General features: G+C 43.8%; 1 protein-coding gene across 1 annotated transcript; it reads left to right on the plus strand.

The window, feature by feature from the left end:
- Positions 1–173: 173 nt before the first annotated feature.
- Positions 174–20,580, plus strand: LOC309396504 (B-cell receptor CD22-like; the record flags this gene model as incomplete). Its single annotated transcript, XM_081961664.1, has 9 exons — positions 174–213; positions 405–488; positions 6,044–6,418; positions 8,206–8,499; positions 11,073–11,345; positions 13,630–13,920; positions 14,926–15,025; positions 16,992–17,172; positions 18,561–20,580. 9 exons carry the CDS (start codon positions 174–176, stop codon positions 18,702–18,704), a joined length of 1,782 nt encoding a protein of 593 aa, XP_081817790.1. The 3' UTR covers positions 18,705–20,580.
- Positions 20,581–21,625: the final 1,045 nt, after the last annotated feature.

Below are 21,625 nucleotides of genomic sequence, written 5' to 3' on the forward strand. Positions count from 1 at the left end.
CCACCCAGAGTCACTTTCTGTGAGATGGGGCAGCCACATAAACGTGATAAATACGCAAATAAATAAACAGGCCCTTCAAGAAAGAAAGAAAGAAAGAAAGAAAGAAAGAAAGAAAGAAAGAAAGAAAGAAAGAAAGAAAGAAAGAAAGAAAGAAAGAAAGAAGGAAGGCAGGGATGTTGCTTTTGAACTTGGCTTGCAATTCCGAAGCAGCAGGTAGCGGACAAGAGGTAGCAGGGCTGGGATGCCAAGGAAGCTGAGCTGAAGCGGAGAACGGCAGCTCAGCAAAACTTGGCAAGTCCTGGGCGCGTGCGAGAGAGGATTATTTATAGTTGACAAGCACGGGGAGAGGAAGGGGGGGAGCGAGGGGGGCGGGATGAAGCGGTAAACAGGCTGTCAGAGAGCAGAAGAAATAGAGCATGAAGAAGCCGCTGGTCCCGGTGCAGGTGCTGATGGGGGGGAGCAGCTGGGGTCCCCCCGGCTTGTGACAGGTGAGCCCCTCTGGGAGAGCTCGGGGACAGGAGGGGGAATCTGGGAGTAGGGAGAGGCATTTAAGAACAGAACCAAGATGGTTAGCCAGGGGGGGGGGAGAAAAGAACTATTGCTAGTTAACTCATAGCTGAAAGAGGAATTGGGAGGGGGGAGGAAAGAAGGTTGGGCTCATGCCCCCCCCCTATGAATTGCCCGCCATCCTACTTCAGCAGAAGGCATCTCTCCGCTAATTGGGGCACAGAGCCATTCCTGCAAATCTGAACCGACTGCAGAGCTCCAGCACAGAGCAGGACTCTACCATGTTTTCGTGGTATACAACCTGAAGTTGATAGATTCTAGAAAGTATATCTGCTTTGCGGCCCTATCAGTTTTAGACAGCTGGGAAGGAATCTTGTCGCCCCCCTCCCTTTAGGTGGATCCCTGGCAGTCTTCCACAGACAAGAGGAACGTCCAGGATCTATGCAGATTCTCAGTCATCCAGGTCGCGGTTTTCCTGGAGGTGCTTTTTTCAAGAGACAACTGAACCTTTTGGATTTTTTAAAAGATGTTTCACTTCTCCTCCAAGAAGCTTCTTCAGTTCTGACTGGATCCTTCCATTCCCCACCATCCAGTCAGAACTGAAGAAGCTCCCTGGATGAGAGGCGAAAGTCCAGTTGCCTCTTGAGAAAAGCACCTTTGGGACGACATTCCCAGGGATAAGACAGATCCCAACCCAATTCTGAATTTGCTGTATGTGTATATATATATATATATATATATATATATATATATATATATATATATATATATATATATATATATATATATATATATATATATATATATATATATATATATATATATATATATATATATATATATATATATATATATATATATATATATATATATATATATATATATATATATATATATATTGCGCTCAGTACCCCACAGTGTTGATGCTTAAAACAAAAAGGGCTTTGAAACCTGGTGATGCTGAGTCAGTCACTCTGTTGGGCTAATGTGCTAGAAACTTTTTTATTCCTGATATTAGATCGCACATTAGATAGTTTTAAGAGATCAGTCAGTCAATGTTTTATCTGCCTGTGCCGCTGCAATAATTTTGAAACGCCGCCATGGGAAAGCCCATTTGAGAAGAGGTTTTTCTGATTTGCAAGTGGTTGAGAGCCACAATGCCTTTCCTAAAGCAACAGCCTTGTGCACAAAACCCCCAAAGCCAAGAAAATATACATAGAATTTTATCTGGGGGATGGGATACTCCTGGAGTAATCTCTGGGCTCAGGCATGGAGTTCCACTGGAGAGAAACATTTTCCTTTGAGTTTTTTTTTTTTTAAATAGTTTATTTGTGCATTTTCATTTCACATACATCAGTGTTTTGTGAACAGCGTGTTGTCTGGGTCGATTGCTTACATAATAATGTTTTCCCAGCTCCTAATTTCTACCTCGGTTATCCAACCATTTATAAAAATAATCCCATATTTGAACGAACTCCGTATCTTCCGTTTCTTTTATCTTTAATGTCAGTCTATCCGTTTCTGCGCAATCTAGTATCTTTTTTAATTACTTCTTTTTCTCTCGGTGTTTCCTCATTTTCCCCAATGCTGTACAAATTTAATTCTTGCTGCCCTCAAAACATGCAACATGAAATACAAATTCCCCTTATTATCATTTTATTCTGGTACTATAGCTAACAAACATATGAACTTGAATGCAAGGTTAATATCTATCAACCATATCAACCATGATACCTTCTGAACCTTAGAAAGAAAACTACTGTTGGTACCCTGTTTTCCCGAAAATAACACCTCCCTGGATAATAAGCCCAATCGTCCTTTTGAGCTCATGCGCTAAAATAAGCCCTTCCCTGAAAATAAGCCCCCCCCAAAAATATTGCAACACAGCAGCAGCCATGAGGTAACCACCCTTGCTGCCTCCTGAACCTCAAAAGTAAGAAGACCTGCCCCCAAATAAGGCCAAGTACTTATTTTGGGGGTCAAAATAAAATAAGACCCTGTCTTATTTCTGGGAAAACATGGTAGCAAGGTTATAGGTTTGGTCTAAGTATCACTGGAGGCATTTTATATGGTCAAAATATTCTGTACAGGCTGGGAGCAGCTTCAGAATCCATTTTCTTTAGCCTGTATGTAAAATCTTGACAAATTCTGGAGATTGCGAGTTGTTCCAGTCCTTTCTAGAGAAGAGTGAGCACCAGCTGTGCTTTATGTGGGCGCATTGAGAAATGAAATAATGAGGTGGGGTCTCCCCCTTTCTGTTCAGACACAGACTTCAACAGATAATTAGATAATGGTTAGGCACCATCAGAGAGAGAGAGAGACAGAGAGAGAGACAGAGACAGAGACAGAGAGAGACAGAGAGAGAGAGAGACAGAGACAGAGACAGACAGAGACAGAGACAGACAGCGAGAGAGAGGCAGAAGCAGAGAGAGAGAGAGAGGCAGAGACACAGAGACAGACAGACAGACACAGACAGAGTGAGAGAGGCAGAAGCAGAGGCAGAGCAAGAGCGAGAGAGGCAGAGAGACAGTGAGAGAGAGAGAGGAAGAAGCAGAGAGACAGAGACAGAAGCAAAGAGAGAGACAGAGGCAGAGAGAGAGAGAGACAGAAAGACACACACATACACACTCATAAAGAGTGAGAGTGAGAGAGAGAAAGAGAAAGAGAAAGAGAGAGGCAGAGCGAGAGCGAGAGAGGCAGAGAGGCAGTGAGAGAGAGAGAGAGAGAGAGAGAGAGAGAGAGAGGAAGAGGCAGAGAGACAGAAACAGAAGCAAAGAGAGAGACAGAGGCAGAGAGAGAGACAGACAGACAGACAGACACACATACACACACAAAGAGAGTGAGAGACAGACAGACACACACACACAGAGAGAGAGAGAGAGAGAGAGAGAGAGAGAGAGAGAGGAAGAGGCAGAGAGACAAAAACAGAAGCAAAGAGAGAGACAGAGGCAGAGAGAGAGACAGACAGACAGACAGACACACATACACACACAAAGAGAGTGAGAGACAGACAGACAGACACACACAGAGAGAGAGAGAGAGAGAGAGAGAGAGAGAGAGAGAGAGAGAGATGGGAAAGCAACAGTTCAGCTTTTGCGCTGCAAGCAATTTCCATGCACAATCATCATTAGCAAATTGACAATTGTGTCCAGAGCCTGGAGCTGAAACAAAATCTCACATGCTTTTGAAATGTGTCGCATTCGGAAGCCAAACTGTTGCTGCTGCTGCTGATGATGTTTGTTTGCTTGTTTTTCAGAGAGGGAAAAGGCCTTTGGCCAAATGCCCTGCTTAAAATTAGCACCAGGAATTGCATTTTGCCACCAACCAACTTTCTCCCACCAAACTAGCACATCAAACCAGCATCAAGACCCTGAGCAAACCGATGAAGCCAACACAATGACAAATGCCCTTCAAAAGAAACATTGTCAGTCAAAATTTGTGGGTTACGTGGTGGTCGTTGCAACGCATTTTTGGTGGCCATATTTTATGCGGGATAATACTTTGGTCCCCTTGTTTTAAATAGGGCTGGTCAAAAGAGGTACGGATGATGTGGACTGAAAGGACACGTAAGGGCAAGATCTTCAGGCTAGGGGAGATGAAAAGTCAAATGAGTCTCAACAGCGGAGAGAAATGTTACCCCTCCAGTGCAGGCTGAAAGCTGGTGGCTGATATTAACATTGCACTTTACAGTAGAAATCAATATAGTTACTACTCTGGGATAGATGCTGTTTTTCAGCCTATTTGTCCTTGTTTTTATTATCCTGTACCGTCTGCCAGATGGTAATAGTTTTAAAAAATGGCCTAGAATGAGATTGATCTTGAAGAATGTTTTGAACTTTCTTAAGGCAGCGGGAGCTATCAAGCTCTTCCAAAGAGGGGAGGGGGCAACCCATGATCCTCTGGGCAATGATGTTGACCCTCTGGAGCGCTGTCCTATCTGCCACTGTGCAATTGGCAAACCATGCACAGCTGCAGTGTGGGGTTATTTTGAGTTTCTTTCTCACTCTTTCCCTTCCCCCAGACCAGCTGATCTTTCCTCTTCCCTTAACAGTTATTTGCTCCCTTCTTGAGTCCACGTCTGCCGTTTTTCACCCCCAGGTTACACTACTCATTAGTCATGTAGCAGCCTTAGCTAAAGGATAAAGAAGCCATTACTCATCAGGAAACTACTACTATTGACCGTAGTCCACGTTTCATGCACAGGGGAGGAAATGGCCTTGCAGTCCTCCTAATGAGTCACCATCACATCCTTTGGTTCAGAAGGTGTGATGATCCCTTTGTACCCTAGCAATAGAAGGGAGAGAGTATCGCCTTAAATGTGATCTTAGGTGGCCAAATATCTCAGGGCAGTTTAAGTGGCCATCAAAAGCAAGAGAACTATTGCAAGAGAACTAGTGCTTGTGAGAATAATCATGTTTCAGAAAAAAAGTTAATAATCCCTCCCATTCGTTGGCCATGCATCCCTAGGAGGACATCAACAGTGGAACATCAGAGAGAAGTTAATGGAAGTAAAATTTGTCTCAGCATTTTTCATTGCCTGATCAAGTGATTCCTTGATCACTTTTGCTTTCCATCAAAGAGGTTAGGTTGGGTTGGAGAAGAGGGATGGGGTAGTCTCTTGCCATTTCTTGCAAGAATCCTTTCTCCCACTTTCATCAGATTAGAAGTTCAATGGTGTTTCAACACTAATATATGTTTAAGCAACATACATTAGTGCTTTTTTTAAATGGCAGAGATGATGGAGGCTTTCAACATTCTTGATGTGGCAGAAACCCAACAGACAAAGCTTATTCACCCAACCCCCATCATCCCTTTGTGGAGAGTTAGTCCTTCTATTGGTGGTTCAAGCCTTACAGGGTTATACAATTTTCAGACAGCAGAATTTTCTTTTTCATCTACAATAACTTTCAGAATGCATAGAATTTTTTAATCAGTATTTGGCCATGATCAATATTTAAAACAATCTTCTACTAAGGTCTCAATTTTGGTTTCTGATTCATCTCCTTCAGCTTTTCAACTTTTTCTCTTCCAATCCATTTTTCTCATTGGAGAGTTTGATTGTGCATGACAGACAGGACCAGGACAAGGAGTTGCCATTCCCCACCCTTGGGGCAATCTCCAGGTTGCAACCGCCAAAGAGACTTTGCAACATGAAACTGTCCAATGAATATCTCCCTCTGACGTTTCTCCTAGGTAAGTTATGTAATAAAGCATCAGGACAAAGTGGTCTTCTGGATTGGGCTGCTGGGGAACTTAAGTGGCCATCATGTTTAGGTCCTGCTTGAAGGATTCCATAAACATTGACTATTGTGTCCACCGAATGATGGAGTAGACAGATGTTTGATCTCTTCTAGCAGGATGCTTCCTTTACTATGCATCCCAACTTCCCCAACTTGTCTAGAATCAGAAGAACTAAGATACATCACAATTAGTTCCCTTCAGATGATGAGGGCTGTTCTTCAAGGGCCATGAGGTATCTTAGCTCCAGTTGAAATCCCTCTCCTTTTTTGTCCTCCCCTCCCCAACTTTTCTCCAGTTCTCTTTGAAAGCCCTGTCTCTGCAACCTGGAGCTCCATCCTGCCCAGCTCCATCCGAGCCTTAAAAGGATCCTGTGTGGTCATCCCGTGTTCCTTCACCTTCCCAGATTCATGGGATTCTCGGGACAGCAGTGTGGCTTGGTACCAGTATCATTTCTGGAGCTACCCTGAAATCTACAACAGCAAAACGCTAAGCAATGTCCTTCCAGCCTACCTGGGACGAACGGAAGTGGAGGGAAATCTGCAAACGGGCAACTGTACTCTCAGCATCAATCCAGTAGAGATGGAGGATGCCATGAGATATTACGTCTGGATCAACCCTGACTCGGTCAATCATCCCTTCCATGATGTCACCGTCAAGGTAGACGTAACAGGTTAGTGCATCTTTGGGTCAAGATCTCCTCTGAGGATGGAAATCTTTTTCTGGTTGGGATGTTGCATAAATAGCTGGATTTTGCTCCTATTAATTTGAAGAGCAGGTAGAGGCTGTGGCCAGAGAGACTTTTGCAGACATTTAACCTGTGTTTCAATTGCATTTGTTCTTTGCCGTGGTCATTTTGTCGGTGGCTGTTGCAATTTGAGCTGCATTCTTGAAAAGCATTCAAAGTGGTCCAAAACATGGAAACTCTAGCAATGATGGGCAAAGCCTTGCTCTGCACTGTAATACCCTTCTACATAAGTCATAGTGGTTGTGCCAGATGACTTCCAGGTGTGATGGAAGGTGATGGTTAATACCTATAAAGCCCTAGAGCAGGGGTTGGCAAACTTAAACTCTCAAAGAGCCATTTGGACCCGTTTCCCACAGAAAAGAAAACACCGGGAGCTACAAAGGTCCTAACCGGAAGCCCCCTGTTTAATTCTGGAGCTGACCGGAAGTTCAGTTCCACCACCATAGAGACTCCTCCTAGCGCGGCGTACTTTTCCCTCTACCTGTCATAACCGAAAGCCCTATCAATTGTGGAGACAACTGGAAAACCCTCCTCTTTCCATAGAGTCTTCTCTTGGCGCACTGTGCTTCTCCCCCCTCCCCACCAGAAGCTCCTCTCAAAATTGTGGCGCCAACCAGTGACGGAGCCACAGCAGAGGGAGGAAAGAACCACATGCAGCTCCAGAGCTGCAGTTTACTGACCCCTGCCCTAGAGGGTTTAGCTGGTTGAAGGACTATCTGCCTCTTGTAATGTCTGACTATCCAATATGCTCTGACACAGTTGGCTTGCTTTGGGTCCCATCAAATAAGCAATGTTGCCGAAGGACTAAGATATATCTAGCTATTTAGCTTTAAAGTAGTGTTTTTCTCTCTCTCCCAGCTTCATATTTGCCATGAACCTAGCATGCTTCAGTCTCAATATCGTTGCTGGTGTGGTCGGAGGAGGAGCTACCAGCTCTAGTTGTCCCCTTTAAGTTGCTGAAATTAGACTTCACCCCTCTCTTTCATAACCAAAACAGCATCCATGGTTATTTTGGCAGAGATTGCATTTCTGAAGGTTATTTTAAATTTCAGATACTGTAAATTCTTTGAGTGGTGTGGTGGCCTAGAGGTTGAGCTCTCGGCTCACAATCAGGAGGCTGTGAGTTCGATCCTAGGTAAAGGCAGATATTTCTCTCTTTGGGCGCAATGAGAATATATCTGCTGAACAAAACTCCACATTGGCAACAGGGACGGCATCTGGCCATTAAAACACTCTGGCTCCATTCAGTTGCCCAGACTCCACCCCACAAAGGTTTATGGGGTCATTAAAAGATGATGATGTTACTGTAAATTATATCTATTGCCTGAATTATTTTTATGTCTTTCATTTAAAAAAAAAAAGAGTATTAAAACTAACAAATTTTAGCCCAATTTTCCATAGCAAACCTTACCTTTGTATAGATAGTCCTCAACTTACAGTATAAGGACCGCATCATTTGTTGCTAAGTGGGGTGATTGTTAGATGAGTTGCACCTGATTTTGCAATCTTTTTTTCCCCATTTTAAGCCAAAGGTGACCTGCAAGATCAAAAGGTGAAGACTGGGTATAAGTCACTTTTTTTCAGTATCGTCGTAACTTTGAACAGTGACTAAACGAGTGGTCCTAAGTCAAGGACTATCTGTAGTAATTCTGGCTGAATGGTAAGTGTCTCCACTCATCCTACTCATATGGTCTCTTTTGGTGCCATCTTAGATGTGCCTAACCAGCTGGAGTTGAGTGATCTGGGACGAGTGACCGAAGGCGATCCCACCCAAGTGTCTTGTTCAGTCTTGCACACCTGTCCTTTGTCTCCACCGATCCTCACCTGGAACCTAGACGAAAACAAAGCCGTCACAATCCAAGAATATTTGACAGGTGGATCCTGGCGGACGGAATCGACTTTTAACTACATCCCTTCCCACAAAGACCATGGGAGATACTTGCGATGCACTGCAACATTTCCAAACAAGCAACAGATTTACGTCGGGATCAACCTGAATATTCAGTGTAAGTGTCCCCAGCTCAGCATTGGAAATGGCATCTGATCTGGTCTGTTTTATTCTGAAATGCCAGTGATATGTATCAATATATGTATTTTCCAGAAGCTTGGAAGCTGTAGGGGAATTCAAGAGTTTGGAGCCTGGAACTTTAGCGTTGCCCCAGCCAATGCTGTTGATTGGGTCTAACATCTATTAGGAGATTCTCAGTCAAAGTCTCACCTCTGTTATGTTCGTCTTGGGAAGGAACAATCAGAACAAAGATAGAATAGAATAGAATTCTTTATTGGCCATGTGTGATTGGACACACAAGGAATTTGTCCCCAGTGCATAAGCTCTCAGCGTACATAAAAGTAACAAATCATGATCATAGTCATCATTAATACATTTATCATGAATACATGAATCGTAAGATACAACACTTAGTGGTAGTCATAGGATACTAAATAAGCAATCAGAATCATACTAGGAAACTAAATATATCAATATACCGTAAATCGTAAAGATAGAAGCAACAAGGTTATAGTCATAAGTAGAAAAGGAGATAGGCAACAGGAAGGATGAGAAGAAGAATAGTAACACAGTCTTAGTAAATAGTTACTAGTAAAAATAGTAATAGTAAATAGTAAAAATATATTTGACATTGCCCACAATGGGCAATATCAAATATACTGTAATATAAGTTTGGGAAGATCTACACCTTGTTTTTTTCCTCCAGGGCTTTCTAGTTCCCACTGTCACTAGGGTGGGGGAAACCCCACCAACTCTGTTCCTTTTTTTTCTGACCTTTCTAGGGGGTTGGTTCCTCATGTTGATTGAATGAGGGAGAAAAGAGTCTTCCTCTGACATCTTGCTCGCAGGGTTTTTTTTAAATTCAGGATCCAATTTGGGCCAAGGGGTCTTCCAAGCTTTTGGACTCCTGCTGGAGCCCATCCTCAGTCATGGAACTTCTCTGCATTGTATGGGCTGTTCTGGTGCGATATTAGGTAGTTGCTGGGTTTAGCTTTTTAGGTGTACGTCTATGGCAGGGGTGTCCAAACTTGGGAACTTTAAGACTTGTGGACTTCAACTCCGAGAATTCCCCTGGGGAATTCTGGGAGTTGAAGTCCACAAGTCTTAAAGTTCCCAAGTTTGGACACCCCTGGTCTATAGAGATTCTCAGACATCCAAGCCATAGTTGTCCCAAAGGTGCTTTTTCAAGAGGCAACTGAACTTGTTTTTTGTTTGAAGATGTTTTGCTTCTCAGCCAAGGAGCTTCTTCAGCTTTTTAGATGTAGAATTGGATGTTGGTGGCTGGCTATTAAATCATTGGCTGTTGTTTCCTTGTGCTGCCAAGCCCCTGTCTCCTAAGGACTTGATAAGCTGGGGGTAGATCAGCACTCCTCTTGATGGACAGGTTATTGTTTTTTATTTCTGGGGAAGAAGCCCACTCCTCCCCTCCAAAACACACTTAGGAGAAGACATTGTTCCCCAATGATTCGTCTTCTTGTGCCATATCCATCATCGGATGTTGGTGATCATGTTGGTGATCCTATTTTTATCAACAGCTGCATGAAACAGCGCTGTTGAAGTTTGTCCAAACTGGTCTCTTCGATTTTGAAGCCATGATGCTCTTCTTCTGCCTAGACCTCGTTTGCCTCCCATCTTTCCTTGGAGGATTAAGTGAATTATGTTGTATTTTTCTGGGTGTCGCATCACATGTCCAAAATATTCTAACTTTCGCTTTTTTATGGTTTTGATGATTTCCCTTGGCTATCCCAAGCGGCTTATCACCTCCTCATTTCTGATTTTGTCAACCCAACCGGCAGTGGGATTCAGCCAGTTTGCACCTATTCAGCAGAACCAGTTGTTAACTTTTTAAGCAGTTTGGAGAACTGGTGATTGGAAGAAATCTTCCCGCTTTACAGGGCTAATCCTGTAAGGAAGGCAGGAAGGAAACATTCTGGTGTTGTTTCTAGCCTAATCTTTATTGCCCTGCTTACAGAAACTGCCTCTCCGGTTAACCCTTATTACATTGTCACAGCTAAGACAAAGCGCCCATCGATGTGAGAGACGTTGAGTTGGCCACGCCCACACAGTCACATGACCACTGTGCCCCGCCTACCCAGCTCATCGTTAGGGCAGAGAACCGGTTGTTAAATTATTTGAATCCCACCACCGAACCCAACTTAAACACTAATCCACATTTCAAATGCTTCTAGTCTCTTTAAGTGGCTTCCTGTCAGAGACCAACTCTCCACTCTGTAGAGCAGGATAGAAAAGATCCCGCATGATTGCAACCCCTTAATGAGGTTTTGCAAAGGCTCCACCTCTGTCTGCATGCTCCTTATCGATCCAGTAATATATAGGGCAAAACTAAGTCAGCTGAGAGCATGCCACAACTCCCAATCTTTATTGGCCACACCAGCTGCAGCTGCTGGGAGTTGAAGGGAAAGCATATTGAGAACGCCATGCCTTGGTTGACCTTGAATCCTATGTTTGATCTGGGGGCAGGGAAAGAGAGGAAGACGATGGCAACGTTTGGAGGTGCGATGAGCCCAACCTCATGTACAAACTTCCTTGCCTTCTGATTTTCTCTCTCAGATCCTCCCAAAAATGCAACTATCTCGATCATTGGGAATCAAAGGCTAAAAGAAGGAGACGATGCCACTCTGAGATGCGAGAGCCGCGGAAACCCACCAGCCGTCACCTACCACTGGTTCTTTGGGCCACAAAAGGCACCCCTGAAGGTAGCAGGTAGCGGACCCGAGGTGAAGCTGAAGGACATCCGGAGAGACTTGGAGCCCTACCATTGTGCGGCAGAAAATGATGTTGGCATGGGGGAGGACTCGCCCCCTACTTACCTAAGTGTGGAGTGTGAGCAGACAATTTCATGTTTTCTCTTTTCAGGGCTTTTGGTTTCTCATCTAACCTCTTCTGAGGCTAGGCTGGGCTGGTATGCCTGCAGAGAGGGCTCCTCATGCAATCTGTGGCACTGGTGCCATAGATTCGCCATCACGGTTCTAAGCTCTATTAAATAAACACATCTCTCTATAGATGTTTGACTTGAGCAGGACACCTTTCATTCCTTTTCCTTCCTGTCTGCTGCTCTTCTTCCCTTAGTAGTGGTAACAGGGACATATTTGTGCGATCTGGTCTCTTGTTCTCCCTCCCCCCTCCACCCCCGCCTACAGATACTGATGCTCATAAGTAAGTACAAGTATAATCTTTATTGCCACTGTACTTAAATGCAACAAAATTGGTTTTAACCTCACTGGTGCAAAAGTATAGCAGAAACGAAAAGAGAAAGAAAAAGAAACTTAGCGTGTGCCTGGAGTGACTGTGGGTTGTATTTATAAGTCTGACAGCCCAAGGATTGAAACTATCTTTAAACCTATTGGTTTGATGTCTTCTGCCCGATGGTAGAAGTGCAAAGAGACACTGACCAGGGTGTGAATCATCTCTGAGTATCTTCCTTACTCTGCTAAAGCAGCAATGCTAAGATAGGCTGCATTTTTAAGCTAACTAGATCTAAATCTGTTTACCTTTTCTTTTCTTTTTTTTTGAGAGTAGCCAAAATCGGCTTGGTGCTGCCACCTACTGGGGCAAGAGGCAATGTGGCTTTTTTGTAAAAAAAAAAAAAAGAGTAGAATTAAGGGGATATTTCACCATGTTGGAGAGGTGTATACTCTGAATCAAATTAATGTCACGTTTAATCTTTAATACGCAGTTAAAAAAAACAGTAAATGCCTAACGCAGTCTGGGATACACATGAGAGAAATGCTAGGATGGGCTGAGAATTTCACAGGAAAAGCAGCGTTTCGCAGGCTGACAAGCTACACTATATTGCCAAAAGTATTCGCTCACCCATCCACATAATCAGAAGCAGTTGTGAGAGCTAATGGTTTTGGCAATATAGTGTATTTCCAGACACATTTTTAATTGATAGTCTATTTCAGTGATGGCTAACCTGATCGGGAATGAACTTCCGGTTTGCCTGTTGGGCTGTTTTTTTCCCCACCCCAGGCTTCAGGAAAGCCTCTGGAGCCTGGAGAGGGTGAAAAACGACCCAACTGGAAGTTTATTCCCGAACTTCTAGTTGGGCCATTGAGCCATTTTTTTTGCCCTCCCCAGGCTCCAGGGGCTTTCCTGAAGCCTGGGGAGGGTGAAAACGGCCTCCCCTGGCCTTCTGGAAGGCCGGAAATCAGCTGGCCAGCACCAGAACTAAGGGCTGCCATGCCAGCAAACATGACTTTGTGTGCCACCTGTAAGTTTGCCATCACAGGTCAATTTTGTACCCATGATTAATGAATGCACAATACGTTCAGCATAAAAACTTTCCAAGCTCAATCCATGATACAAACATGCCACGGCAGAATATTGCCTAAAGGTAGTCCTTGACGTAGAACTGGTAGCTTATAGACCATTCCAAGTTATGGTGGACGTATCTGTGGGGACTTTTGGGTTCCATATTCCATTATCACAAGACCACATTTCAAGCTCTCGGCAATCAGGCTGCCTTGGGAGTCATTTGCAGCATCAGATTCCTGCAGCCATTCTCAAGCACCAGGGAAATCGGGAGATTCAGGCAGTTCAAACGACTGTAAAGATTTATTGCAATCTTGAACTCTCTACACGAATCTGAACGACTAACAGTCAAGGGAAATTAGCGGGAGATAAGAAAGGCTGGGCTTAGATTTCTTACAGGCGTGCAGGAACTCATGACTGATGGCGCATTTGACTCCTCCTGCGGGCTCAGCCTGGTCATCTCCTATAGCCACATGACTGCGTTTTATGACAGTTTACTTCCAGTTTTTGACAAAAGTGCCCCATAGCAAACCATGAGCTTGCTTTTAATGACCACAGCTTTCACTTAGTGGCCACAATGCTCACTTAACAACTGCTACAAAAAAGGTGGTGAAATATTTTTTTAAAAAATCCTTAATCAAGTTTGGGCTGCAAAGTTGCTTCTTTATGCCTATTCTGTGGTGTTTCTTGCTGTGCCCATGAGCGCCATCTATAGGGCAATTTGAGGAACATCACCACAACATGACAACTTGGAGATTGTTTGGAGCTATGGCTCAAATCCAAGTGACACCTGCCTAGCGTGATGCTTTCTCCTTTCTTTGCAACAAATCCTTGTGTGTATTTTTTTTTAAAGATAAGCCAGTAATTTGGCCTGAAAGCAACTGTACTATCTCAAGAACCGAAGAGATTACCACCTGTTATTGTGTGGCAGAGGGAAACCCCCCTCCGAGGATTGAATGGAATCTTCTAAACCTGACCATTCCTGGAGAATTCAATAGCTCCGAAGTGCAAGCAGACTTGAACTCTTGGGGACGAACCATTGTTGGCATCCTGAGGGTGCCCGGATCTAACTTTACCCAGATATCTTGCAAGGCCACCAATCAGCATGGGGATAGCTACATCACCTTGCCCACCATCAAGGCAGGTAAGGCTAAGGAAGATTAAACCAGAGATACCTGTGGAGATGGTAGAGATGGACTAGAAAGCAGTGGGCAACAGTTTCCCTACTGTTCCAAAGAAAACTATATGGACATAAGTGAACAACCTGAGTAGCATAGTGGTTAAGATGATGGACTAGGAGCCGCTTCAAGCTCTCCCTCTCTTTCCCTCCCCCCTCTCTCTGTCTTCCTCTCCTTCTCTTTCTCCTTCTCTCTCTCTCTCTCCTTCTCTCTCTCTCCTTCACCCAACCAGCATCTCCTCCCCAGATAGTGATTGGGTAGATCTCAGAAGGTATAACTACAATTTGAATATTGAAATGAATCTTTTTTATCAAGGGATATCTTCTTCTTCTTCTTCTTCTTCTTCTTCTTCTTCTTCTTCTTCTTCTTCTTCTTCTTCTTCTTCTTCTTCGTCTCCCTCCCTCCCTCCTCTCTCTCTCTCTCTCACTCTCATTCTCACTCTCTCTCTCTTCCTGTCCTATTTGTAATGCTGCCTTGGAAAATACTCATAATTGGCTTCACAAGGATAGAGCAGTGTTTCTCAACCTTGGCAACTTTTAAGACTTCAACTCCCAGAACTCCCTATCTAGCATTTCTGGGAGTTGAAAATCACATGTCTTAAAGTTGCCAAGGTTGAGAACTACTAGGCTAGAGGATCTGCACAGGCATTCAAGGATGGATCGCCACATGGTGATGGTGTTGTTGTTGGCTCTGCCAGCAAGTCTTCGGTCCAACCCACTGCAGCATAGATAGGCACTGACTCATGGTGAAAAAAATTACAAACATCATTTCTGGTTGTTTAAGACAAGGGTCTCCAACCTTGGCAACTTTAAGCCTGGAGGACTTCAACTTCAGCAAGCTGGCTGGGGAATTCTGGAATTGAAGTCCTGAAAACTTAAAATTGCCAAGGCTGGAGACCCCTGGTTTAAGGTACGTCTGACTCACACTGCCTGTTTCGGCCACTTCTTTGCCAGTGTCTCTATTTTTTGCAGGGAACCTCACCCTTTTGCTCATCGGATTTGGGGGAGCAGTTGCAGGGCTCGCCCTCTTCACCTTGCTGGGAATGTTGGTTTACAAAGTGACAGTAAGCAGGTAAGAAGCCTAAAGGATCAGTCATATCTCTCGATGAAGATTCTCAGACCTTCAGGCTAAAGCAGTCTGAAGGTTGAATCACAGCAACTGGGCCCATTCTTGTTAGTAGAGACGTTGCACTGCCCACCCAAGCAGCGTCTCCAGTCAAAGTAAGCTAGTCTTTGGAATGTGCCGACTCCCGACAACCAAACTCGGGGGTTTTCCTCCCCCAAAATCAGTCAGACCCAACTACAGTCCTGCAGCTCAGAAGGTGTGTCCTCACTAGCATTATCCAAACATCGTTGCACCAAAATAACAGTCAAGGAGCAGGCTTCATGGCCCTTCAGTCAAAGCTGGGCCAGTGCTTTCCACAGCAACCGATGCTTCCATCAAAATGACAAAAGTAGGCTCATCCTGTAGCATGATTAGCTCCACACTATTGTAAAGAAAACCACTCTCCATTCATGGTGGTAGTCGGCAGAGATTCTCAGTCATCCAGGTCATGGTTGTCCCAGAGGTGCTTTTTCAGGAGGCAGCTGGACTTTCTTATTTTTTTCTTTTTGAAGACGTTTTGCTTCTCATCTTAATATAAATCCTTCCATTCCTCACTATCCTGTCAGATGTGAAGTTCCCAGAAGACAACCTAATTAATTTACGAGCCTCGAGACAAAGTTCAAAAGAAATCCAATCATTTATTAGGATCAACATTCTGGCGTGGACTCCTGTGGAGCCAAAACTGCTTTCGCTTAATTGCGTTTGAACTTTACCCCTGTATCCCCTCCCTTCTGCCCTGCGTCATAACTCATATTCTCCAACTAGGCTCTAGACATGAGATCCGACTCCGGCCGAAGGCATGCATGGAATTTCCCCTTCCATGCCAGCCTGATAATAGTCATGGCAACGCTTTAGAAGTTGACATCAGAGCTGAAGAAGCTTCTTAGATAAGTAGAGAAACGTCTTCAAAAAGAAAAAAAAACCAAGACAGTCCAGTTGCCTCCTGAAAAAGCACCTTTCATGGTGATGATGATATTATCCGTTCAGTTGTGTCCGACTCTTGGTGATTCTATGAGCCAGGTCTCTCTCCACGTCTTACGATCCTGCACTACTTCTTTGAATCATTCTATGCTCTGACTGGTGCCAGCTTTGATGGTGTCCAGCCACTTTATTCTTTGATGGCCTAGTTTCCTTTGACCTCTTCCAAACGTACGTGCTTTCTCCAGGGAATTCCCCTGCATGACTGTGCGTGATGTCATGTCACATGTACAGAAATGACAGAGCTGCTTTCATAATTTGCCCTGTCCCGACATGACTCCCCAGGACTGGGGGATGCTATGAAGATAGCATTCAAAGAGAAAGCCAACCTAGAACTAAGGAGAAATTTCCTAACAGTCAGAACAATTAATCAGAAAACATGTGGAGACTCTGGAGAGAGTGCAGAGAAGAGCAACAAAGAGGATTAGGGTACTGGAGACTAAAACACATGAAGAACGGTTGCAGGAACTGGGTATGTCTAGTTTAATGAAAAGAAGGACTGAGGGAGACATGATAGCAGTGTTCCAATATCTCAGGGGTTGCCACAAAGAAGAGGGAGTCAAACTATTCTCCAAGGCACCTGAGGGTAGAACAAGAAGCAATGGGTGGAAACTAATCAAGGAGAGAAGCAACTTAGAACTGAGGAGACATTTCCTGACAGTGAGAACAATTAATCAGTGGAACAGCTTGCCTCCAGAAGCTGTGAATGCCCCAACACTGGAAGTCTTTAAGAAGATGTTAGATAGCCATCTGTCTGAAACAGTATAGGGTTTCCTGCCTAGGCAGGGGTTTGGGCTAGAAGACCTCCAAGGTCCCTTCCAACTCTACTACTGTATTGTATTGTATTGTATTGTATTGTATTGTATTGTATTGTATTGTATTGTATTGTATTGTATTTATCTTATTCTCCCATGGTCTTTTCCTTCTTTTATTTTTATGACATTTCTTTGGCCAGTCGGAAAAAGGAGAAGAAAGAAGGGGAGCCAGAGGAAGAGCAAGCGGAAACCCCCCGGATACATGGCAACGGAGAAGAAATGATTTACCTTAACACAAAAAAGCCATCTAAAGATAATGAGGAGGAGCAACTCAACATGTGCAACAAACCCAATGTTCCAGGAAGCCAAGCTGTTGATAATGTATGAAGCAATCTTGGGGCAACTGAGAATAGCAGCATTCTCCTGTGAAACAAGTGCTTACATAACACTTGCTAGATGCACGAGGGGCTGCAGACCCACTTACAAATATCCCTGAACTACAACTCCTAGAAGCCCAACCAACACAGCCATAGGTTAGAGTTGCAGGGAAGTACAATCCAACAACATCTAGGTGGTCATGGATTCTCCTGGGAAGTCCCCATCCACACCTGTTAAGTTCACCCAATGGTACCCAGATATGTGGACTTTCAGTTCCCAGAACCTCAAGACAGCATAGTCAATGATGAAAGATGATATGAGTTGTAGTTCAGCAACAGCTGCAGGGATTCAAGTTGCCAACTCTTGGTGAATTGATCCAGTGGTTCCCATCCTTTTTCTTCATGTAGAGCCATGTTTTTCAAATTTGGGAACATGAAGATGTGCAGGTTACAACTCCCAGAATTTTGCTAACTTGTGAGAGAGAGGGAGATGGGCAGTTCTTAAATTATCATCATCATTTTAACAACCCCATAATCCCTTGCGGGGTGGAGTCTGGGCAAATGAAGCTAGCAGAGTGTTTTAATGGCCAGATGCCCTTCCTGTTGCCAATGCAGAGTTTTGTTCAGCAGATATATTCTTGGTGTGCCCAGAGAGAGAAATATCTGCCTGGACCTAGGATCGAACTCACAGCCTCCTGATTGTGAGGCGAGAGCTCCACCTCTAGGCCAACACACCACTCTATGGCCAGTTCTTAACTATGACAAAGGAAATAAATAAATTCGGGGAATTAAGGTTCACACATCTTAATGTTGCCAGTTTTGAAGGATACTTAGGGAGTCTGTTACATCAATACATAATCTGAGATCAATAACACGGTGCTCTTAAGCAGGATGGTGCACAAAATGACTTTTGCAAAAACCTAAAATTAAATCAAAAGTATGCCAACAGTCTAGAGAGATTTGTTAAGGTGACAATATGTGACCCAAATCATTTGTTTTGTTTTGGCATTTACTTCATGGACCAATCCAAGTATTGTCACAAATGATGGTTTGAAACTATTAGTTTTTACAGCTAAGTTGTACGGTAATTATATTTACTCAAAGAATAAATGTTGGCTGGTCCCTCTTCCACAGGAGTCTGGTACAAACAGGAATGATACAAAAATGAGGACAGATTTGCATCATGTCACAACATCGTGATGCAAATCTTGTCCTTTCATATTGGGATCCAGGTCTTATGGTATATGTCATGACAATATTTCATAATTTGCCATCATTCCCTTCTGCAGACCCCTCCAGATAGTCTGAAGCCCTTAAAACATAAAGTTTAACTATTTTTATTAAGTCGTTTGAACTCAAGACTTTCCTCTGGTTTCTTCTACATTTTTAAAGGAATTAAGCACCAGCAATGCCTATGAGAATATGGAGATGCCAGAAGATTATGAGAATATATCAACAGAAAAGACCACTGGATATTTTGGGATAAGCGACTGGCAGTTTCCTTTTGGCTCTGATCAACTCTACTCCAACATCTGATCCAACATGGGCAAAAGATCTTGAGAGCTCCTGTGTAACAAGTGCTTAGATAACACTTGCTAGATGCATGGGTGACCTCTGACCCTTTCACAAATACCTCTGAACTACAACTCCTAGCAGTCTAACCAACATGGCCATAGGTTAGACTTGCGGGGAGGTACAATCCAGCAACATCTAGGTGGTCATGGACTCTCCTGGGAAACCCCCACTCACACCTGTAGGTTGACCCAACCAGCATCTCCTCCCCAGACAGTGATTGGGTAGAAGACCTTGGGAGGTATAACTGCAATTAGAATATTGAAATGAAGAAATTTGTGGGAATCCTTTTATCAAGGAATATCTCTCCAAAGTCCCTGGGAAGTATTATTATTGTAAACTCTCCCTGCTACTAGGAACCTTCCTGCTAGAAGTAGTCCTCACTTAATAACTCTTTCAGTGACCATGTGAAGGTACAACAGCACTGAATAAGTGGGACTAGTGACTGGTCCTTTAAGTTCTGTTCTTCGCAATGTGCCCACAGTTACACGCAAATCAATGGGGAAGCCAGCAGGAAATCAATAGCGACCACATGACATTGCACATAATAACCATATGGAAGTCACTTAACCATAGCAATGGGTGCCAATTACTATTGTTGTTACTATAGCCATCATTACGTGTCCAAAGTACGGCCGTTAAGTGAGGACTAACCAGTATTTGAAAGGAAAGGCATGTTGCCTGATTAGGGCTAAATTCCCAAGGCTTTAATGGAAATATTGATAATATTAGCTCCCTTCCTGTCATATTCCTGGGGCAAATATTATTGATCACCCAAAGTAGCTACCAGGTCTACTTGTTGAAACTTAGGGAATTGTAACTCTTTTACCACCACTACAACTATCCCCTTTTTTTCTTCTGAAACTCAAAATGTTCCTTCTGTTCTGAGCCAAACGAATTTAGTGGATTTGGCTCTCAAGCTTTCAAATTATAAATTTTTGTACTTAGCATGCATTCCTGATGCTTTATCAGTCTGGATTTGGAGATGGTGGGGGAAACCCTCTGGAGATTTTTATGGATGATTGCAGAATTATTCCGGTTTTTAAAAATGCCGATCCTAGGTGAGCATCATTACCTCATGGGGTTCCTGTGTCTTGAAGAGCTAATTGACCCTACACCACACATAAAATCTGCACCACATTTGCCTTCCATGCAGATGTTTAAAGCAGAGATGCAGAACAAAAAGGAATGGATAAGGAAGAGGGCCAGGGAGGAAATTCAGCAGGTTCTGATAGGTTCTGGAGAACCAGTAGCAGAAATTTTGAGTAGTTCAGAGAACCAGCAAATACCACCTCTGGCTGGCCCCCGAGTGGGGTGAGAATGTAGATTTTGCAATATCCTTCTCCTGCCATGCTCACCAAGCCATGCCCACCAAGCCACACCATGCCCACCAAACCACGCCCACAAATTGGTAGTAAAAAAAAAATTGAATTTCACCACTGAAGAGGGCCTATATCCTTGTTGGCTGAGTAGATTCCATGGCTTGATTCAAAATTATATGGGTTTTTAAATACATTTCTGTTGAGTCAATCTAACCTTTAAGGTTTGCCTTTTTGGGGAAGGCCAGATCTTAGGCAGGAAAATACCATCCAGAGGTAGAGAATCACAAATCCATAACAGCACATATGAGATAAAAATACGTTTAATTCTCAAGAACTGACAAGAACATCAAGCAAAACAAAAACACCACATACAGTCAAACTAATAAATAAGGAGAATGTGTCCGGAGACCTGGAGACCAATGGGAGGAGGTATTTTTTTGGGAGGTGGTCATTTCTACACGGGAGAAGGGCATCTCCATAGCAGAGTTGTCATTTCTCATGGACTTTGTCCTCTTCATGTCCGACAACAGTAGCCAAAACCCTTGTTCCCACAACAGTCCCAGCAATATCTGCAGAGAGCAATGTGACTGACGTGACGCTTGGATCTTCCTAGCAATGCCTGTGTGGAGAAATAAAAAGGATTTACTCTCTGGGTGTGCACAAGTTTGGATTTCAGAAGGAGGATTTACAACGAAGACCAAAATGCAACATATCTAGAACATGGAATTAGCTACCGGCAGCAATGGCTGCCAAGGGATCCCTTTTGTTCTTATTTAAGTTTTCATGACACCTGATTTGAACATGTCTAATCAAGGCTTAGAGGGATGCGGTGGCTCAGTGGCTAAGATGATGAGCTTGTCGATCAGAAAGGTGGGGAGCTTGGCGGTTCGAATCCCTAGCGCCGTGTAACAGAGTGAGCTCCCATTACTTGTCCCAGCTTCTGCCAACCTAGCCGTATACTAAATTCCTAGTATACCAATCTGAGTGTCTAGATTATTGATTCTTTAAAAAAAAAGATCTAAAATTGGGAAAGTAACCAAAACAAAAAACAGAATACAAGTTGCAACTGAGACTCCTATTTGAATCTCCCTACAGTTTCAAATGTATAGTCAAGGCTATGGTTTTCCCAGTTGCAATGTATGGCTGTGGAAGTTGGACCATAAGGAAGGCTGCGTGCCAAAGAATTGAAGCCTTTGAACTCTGGTGCTGGAGAAGACTCCTGCGAGTCCCTTGGACTGCAAGGCGATCCAACCGGTCAGTCCTAGAGGAGATCAACCCTGACTGCTCTTTAGAAGGCCAGATCCTGAAGATGAAACTCAAATACTTTGGCCACCTAATGAGAAGGAAGGACTCCCTGGAGAAGAGCCGCATGCTGGGTAAAGATTGAGGGCAAAAGAAGAAGGGGACGGCAGAGAATGAGGTGGCTGGCTGGAGTCACCAAAGCAGTAGCTGTGAGCTTAAACGGACTCCAGAGGATGGTAGAGGACAGGAAGGCCTGGAGGAACATTGTCCATGGGGTTGTTATGGGTGGGACATGACTGCAGCTAACATCAACAACACAGT

This window comes from Natrix helvetica (genome assembly GCF_964273705.1).
Source record: "Natrix helvetica genome assembly, chromosome: 9".
Lineage (NCBI taxonomy): Eukaryota > Metazoa > Chordata > Lepidosauria > Squamata > Natricidae > Natrix > Natrix helvetica.